Genomic DNA, 6,000 nt, shown 5'->3' on the forward strand with positions numbered 1-6,000 from the left:
TGCAGCCCTTGGACTGAGTGGTCATTTCAACTTTCAAGTCTTACTATTTAAGAAACACAATTTTCTGGAGCATCTGGGTGGCTCAGCCTGTTAAGCATGCAACTTTGGCACAGGTCATGATGTCATGGTTTGTGAGATGGAGCCCTGCATCTGGCTCTCTGCTGTCTAGACAGAGCCTGCTTTAGATCCTCCCTCTCTCTCTGCCCCTCCTCCGCTCATGCTCTCTCCAAAATAAACATTAAAAAAAGACACGATTTTCTTTTTCTTTCATAGCCTTCACATTTAAAAAAATACAATCTAGTTATCTTATAGTATATCCTTAAATTTAATCTATCATCTCTTCATGATTAGATTCAGATTAAGTATTTTTGCCAGAAAGATCACAGAAGTGATGCTGTGTTCTCAATGTAACAGGATGTCAGTTTGTCTTATTACTGTTCAAGTTAACTTTACTTGGTTAAGGGGTACACCCCAGGTTTTTCCACTATAAAGTTACCATTTTCTCTTTGCAATGATTAAGTAATCTATGTGTCAATGATGTGTGCTTTTGGGACAGTTTCAGAACCTTTTTAAAGTATCATTTCCCCATCTGTGAAGTGGAGACAGCGCTGTCTTAAACTCATATTAGAGTTTAAAAGGTGAACGTGTTTGATAATCTAGAAGATACGGTGCAGAAAGATGGCAAAAAGATGCCCTCCGTGCCGCTTAACTGCTTCCGCACTCCAAAAGGGCAGAGTCAGGATCGGGCCTGGTCCAGAGAGCGTGCGCGTGCGCGAGGACGTGACCACAGAGTCGGTCCTCCTGAGACAGAGAGGCCGGAAGTTGTCCCCACAGAAACGCGCGGCTGTTAGGGTGGCGAGTGAAGGCTGTGGTAACCGGGTGTTTAGGGTTCTTGGCCCGGTAGTTGCGGCGAGGGTCGGTGTAAGGGGCTCCGGGATTTGGGGCGGGGATAATGGCATCTCGGGCAGGCCCGCGAGCGGCCGGTACCGACGGCAGCGACTTTCAGCACCGGGAGCGCGTCGCCATGCACTACCAGATGAGGTATGAAAGTGAGGTTGGAAGCACGGAGCCCTTCTCTCCAGCCGGAACCCGTAGGGCTTGGGAAGAGGTGCCGGCCGGCCTCGGGGTCTTACTTCCACCCCGCATCCCGCCAGTGCGCACCTGCCAAGTCCCCTCCTCCCATGTTGGCCTAGGGCCTGTCCCCAGTTTCGGGAAGCCCCACTGCTGCCATAAACGCCACCCCGTGATCTTCCCTTTGCCTTGGGAGGGTCCGGTCCCTACCCTCTAGGCTCCTGAGTCTTCCGACGCTGGCTCCTGTGACCTCGGAAACCCAATTTTTAATTGAACTTCAGTTTCCTTATCTGTGAAGGGAAAAGTAATCTATTTAGGTTTTGGTGAACAATTTAGTGAGCTAGTAATTCGTGTAGAGAGTCTGTCCAATACATGGTAGCTGTTGTATTTCGGGCCGTTTTGGGGAATGTGGACCATAGAGTCCACCCTTTACTTGCCTGGAATGAATTTTATGAACATTCCCCTGTAAGGGGTATTTCTACATTCGTTTATTCAACAAATCTTTATTGAGTTTCTACCCATCAGGCATTGTGCTAGGCACTGAGGATACAGTAATAAGCAAAACCAGATCTGGTCTTTGTATGCATGTTATACCTTCAACAAAAAAGTTTCTTTTAAAAAAGACAAAATTGGGGGCGCCTGGGTGGCTCAGTCGGTTAAGCGTCCGACTTCAGCTCAGGTCACGATCTCACGGTCCGTGAGTTCGAGCCCCGCGTCGGGCTCTGGGCTGATGGCTCAGAGCCTGGAGCCTACTTCCGATTCTGTGTCTCCCTCTCTCTCTGCCCCTGCCCCGTTCATGCTCTGTCTCTCTCTGCCTCAAAAATAAATAAACGTTAAAAAAAAAAAAATTAAAAATAAAAAAGACAAAATTGGTCCCTGCCTTCATGGAGCACGAAGTCTACAGGTGACTGATTTTTTTACCCCTACCTCTCCACATTTCCTTAATGAATACTTTTAAAATAAAAACTTGGAAAAATTGATTTTCTTTCCTTAAATCCATCAAACTCTCCCAGAATGTTTTTCACATCCTTCCAGAGTTTTGAAGAATGACAAGCTTTTTGGACTTTACTTTCATTGTTAATCCTTGGACCCTGCCCAAGAGATATCACAACCCGAACCAGTGTTTTGATGACTGTTCAGAGCAGAAACTGCCCTCAGGGGTGTGAAGAGGACACATTTAGGACCTGAGAGAATTAGAAGAATAAGAGAAATATGTGTGCTTCCTTTGGATATAAAATCTATTCTAGCTGGGGAAATAATGAGCAGCCTGAGTTGATTTCCTCACTGCCAGTATCTCCTTCTTCTAGGCTATATTCCTGTGGTGCAGTCAAAATCATCTCTCTGAATACACAGCTCTGAGTTACTCTTTTGCCTTTTATGTGACTCATAGTCTTTGCAACTTCATATCCTGCTACTCCCCTTCCCACTGCAAAGTATTCCTGCTGCACCACCTGCTTTCCTGGAACACAGTGCTAATGTCTTTTTGCCTGCATGCTATTACCTCTTAATGGTATGTGCAGCTCCACCCACCCTTCAGAGCTCAAATATCACTCTCCTCCAGCGCCCCTTCTCAGACATCCCATCCTAAGCTGAACTGATTACTCCTTCCTGTGATCTCATATATCTTGCAATATATATTTACTAGACCTCTTCCACTTCATTTTCCTATTATTTTTTCTTTTGTTCCTGTTCCCCAAGCCTCCAGGCAGGGGCTGTATCTTATTCATGTTTGTATCCCAGTGTTCCGTTATAGTTGCCTGGCATATAGTTGGTGGTCAGAAAATTTTGAATGAAAGGTACTTCTTCCTCTGTTCTACCCCACAGTGTGACCCTCAAGTATGAAATCAAGAAGCTGATCTACGTGCATCTGGTCATATGGCTGCTGCTGGTTGCCAAGATGAGTGTGGGACACCTGAGGCTATTGTCGCATGACCAGGTGGCCATGCCCTATCAGTGGGAATATCCGTATTTGCTGAGCATTGTGCCCTCTCTCTTGGGCCTCTTCTCCTTCCCTCGAAACAACATTAGCTACCTGGTGCTCTCCATGATCAGCATGGGGCTCTTTTCCATAGCTCCTCTCATTTATGGCAGCATGGAGATGTTCCCCGCTGCACAGCAGCTCTACCGCCATGGAAAGGCTTACCGCTTCCTCTTTGGTTTTTCTGCCGTCTCTGTCATGTACCTGGTGTTGGTGCTGGCAGTCCAAGTGCATGCCTGGCAGTTATACTACAGCAAGAAGCTCCTAGACTCTTGGTTCACCAGCACACAGGAGAAGAAGCGTAAATGAAGCCTGCCTGATGGACTGCTCTGTGGGGTTGAAGCCTGGGCCTCCCATTGAGTGGAGTGAGAAGTAGAGGAGCTGCTCTGAAATCTTTGGTGATTTTGGCAGCTGTGATGTTGGCAGCTAGTGCAAACGCAGTCCACGTTCTGGAAAGCCCCTCCTGTTGCCATCAGCTAAGGTGGCAAAACTATATTTAACTTATTCCTGGTTGGCTGGAACTGGGTGATCAACAACTGTAGAACAAACTTGTTGAAGTTGAAGCCCTTCTGGGGTTTTCTTTAAGACCGAGCCTCATTCTTGCCTCTTGGTCATTCTCTCCACTTTCATCAATTACCCCTTAGCCACCAAGACTGAAGGAGATAGGGAATAAATCAAATTCTACTTCAATCTATAGGTTGTGGGGCAGGAAACATTTGCGAGGCTCCCCCTGCAGGCTGTGGCATTTTAATGAAAAGAACTTCAATAAAGTTAGAACTGCCTTGTCCACCCTGTGCCTTGTGTTGGGATTTGACAGAGTGTGAAAGGTATGTTGCTTGAGTGGCCTTAGGCCCTAGGAGGTAGGTAGTTTACTGAGAAACCTGGAAGTAGCCATAGAGAAGTGAAGTGGCATAGGGAACATAAGTCATAGTAGCAGCCCTGCAACTGATTACCAGAAACTACCATGGGCCGTACATTTAATCTCTCCACCTGTAAAATGGTCCAGTCTCATTTATCCTGCTTGGGTTATGGGTTCTTTTGGTTGGATATTCATGTTTATCATTCACTGTTAACAGATCGTCAGTTATGTGTCTAATACTATATTATGGCATCCAAAAGATTTTTAAAGTATCCCTGCATGTAAGGGAGCTTGCAATCTGGGTGAAGCATGATATACATGTGAAACAACTAATGAGCACGGGATCTGATGGCATGGAACAGATAAGTTAAAAATGGAAATGGGAAAGAGACCTGTGAACTAAAGGCTCTTTTCACACCTAAAAGTCTGACATACAGTAAATATTTATTGCAGGAAAGATGTGTGTCCCTTTGTTCTTGTCCACTTGACTTTATTATCGTCTCTGGATGATGTTCAGGTCTCTAATGGCAGATCTCTGCCCTCTCCAGAGTTCTAGTCATCTTTTTAACTCATTCTTTTATTCCATAAACATTAGGTATACACTCTCTCACTCTTAGATACTGGTAGTACTTCTGCAAAAGCTTTTTCTCTACATGTTCTGATTGTCGTCTCAAACTCAGTGTGTACCAAACTTAGCTCCTTGTCTTCCACCTCATACCCACACCTCTTCCTGCATCCCTGTGGTGCAAGCAAGTACACCAAGAGCACAGCTCTAGATCATCATCAAGTGTACAATGTGCCACTATTTTTTGAACAATCAAAATACTTCCATCTTTTGACATTCCCAAGATGTGATTCCAGTGTACCAGTCTTGCATTATCTCCCAATACTCTCACGCAGTCTTTCTTGGTCAGTACAACCTCATGAGTCCTCATAATTGCTTTCATGTTTTCCCAGTTTGCTTAAATATTTCCCCTTTATACCTTCATATGCCTTTATTGCCTATCCTTCAAGATTCAGTTTATATGGTAATTCTGGAGCCTTCTGGTTGCTTCAATTTGAGGAGTAAAGGGTTCTTTCTTTGAATCCACATGGCATTTTTATTTTACCTCTTATTGACAGAATTACTTGTTTACATGTCTTTTCCTCACCCCTTGCTCAGTACCTGACACATAGTGTGTACTCTGTTGAATGAAGTAACTTGACCTACTATAGAGTGAAGTCAGGATGTATTGCATAGAGGAAAAAATTAGACTGCGGCAGGAGTAGAATTTGGAGAGTGAAGGAAAGCAGATGGAAATGTGTGGGTAATGGAATTATGTGCATCAGGCACAAATTGATTATTTTCAAAGAATTGGGATGCAAATAAAAACTTTGAAAACTTTCAAAAATAAATAATGTTAAAATTTTCTCTGATTATTGGAATGATATTTTATAGCCTTAGAGTGCTTTTGAAGACCTATTATGGAAATAGCTGTGAATGGGGGAAAAAGCCATTTGGTTTATTTTTGTTTTCTGCTTGTTGGGTTATTGGGAATCTGCTTTTCCAGTCATTTTTTTTTCCTGCCTCAAGGTTGTAGCATTCCCCAAAGCAAACAAGATCCCCTTTGAAAGAGATCTTGAGTTAATGGGAAGAACACTATATTGGATGGTGGAAGATGGGTTCAAGTACCAGCACACCTAGTCCTATGGCTAGGATCGACACTGCATATTTCACAGGATTGTTTTGAAGACAAATGAAGTATTATGAAGATGTTTTGTGAACTATGTAACAGTATATAAATGTAAGGAATGGTAATTCCCTAATGTTTGCACATCTAGAATATAGGCATTGGAGGGACCCTTAGCATCTGGTCCATGAGAAAGGCAGTGTGGTGTAGTGGAGTGAACAGTTTCTGATATTAGATTGACTTAGGTTGGAATTCTACCTTTTGCCTTGAGCAAGATACTTGAGTCTCTGATTTTGATCTGACACGTGGGAATCATAGTAGCTACCGGGATTGTGAGGATTAAATAAAATACATAGCAGGTGCTTAATAAATATCCAGATCCCTTTCCTTGAAGAGCATTGTTAACTTCCCTTTCTCACACT

At 43.8% G+C, this 6,000-nt stretch overlaps 1 protein-coding gene across 1 annotated transcript; it reads left to right on the forward strand.

Annotated features, from left to right (window-relative positions):
* Nucleotides 1–811: 811 nt before the first annotated feature.
* JAGN1 (jagunal homolog 1) lies at nucleotides 812–3,836 on the forward strand. Its single transcript, XM_049640982.1, has 2 exons — nucleotides 812–1,041; nucleotides 2,896–3,836. Exons 1-2 carry the CDS (start codon nucleotides 953–955, stop codon nucleotides 3,356–3,358), a joined length of 552 nt encoding a protein of 183 aa, XP_049496939.1. The 5' UTR covers nucleotides 812–952; the 3' UTR covers nucleotides 3,359–3,836.
* The last annotated feature ends 2,164 nt before the right edge of the window (nucleotides 3,837–6,000 follow it).

This window comes from Panthera uncia, chromosome A2, assembly GCF_023721935.1.
Source record: "Panthera uncia isolate 11264 chromosome A2, Puncia_PCG_1.0, whole genome shotgun sequence".
Taxonomy (NCBI): domain Eukaryota; kingdom Metazoa; phylum Chordata; class Mammalia; order Carnivora; family Felidae; genus Panthera; species Panthera uncia.

Bases quoted from the DNA above. Each gene is read 5' to 3' on its own strand.
- JAGN1 (XM_049640982.1), top strand. From the start codon at position 953: ATGGCATCTCGGGCAGGCCCGCGAGCGGCCGGTACCGACGGCAGCGAC. The intron at 1,042-2,895 runs GTATGAAAGTGA...TCTACCCCACAG, and splicing joins GCCATGCACTACCAGATGAG to TGTGACCCTCAAGTATGAAA.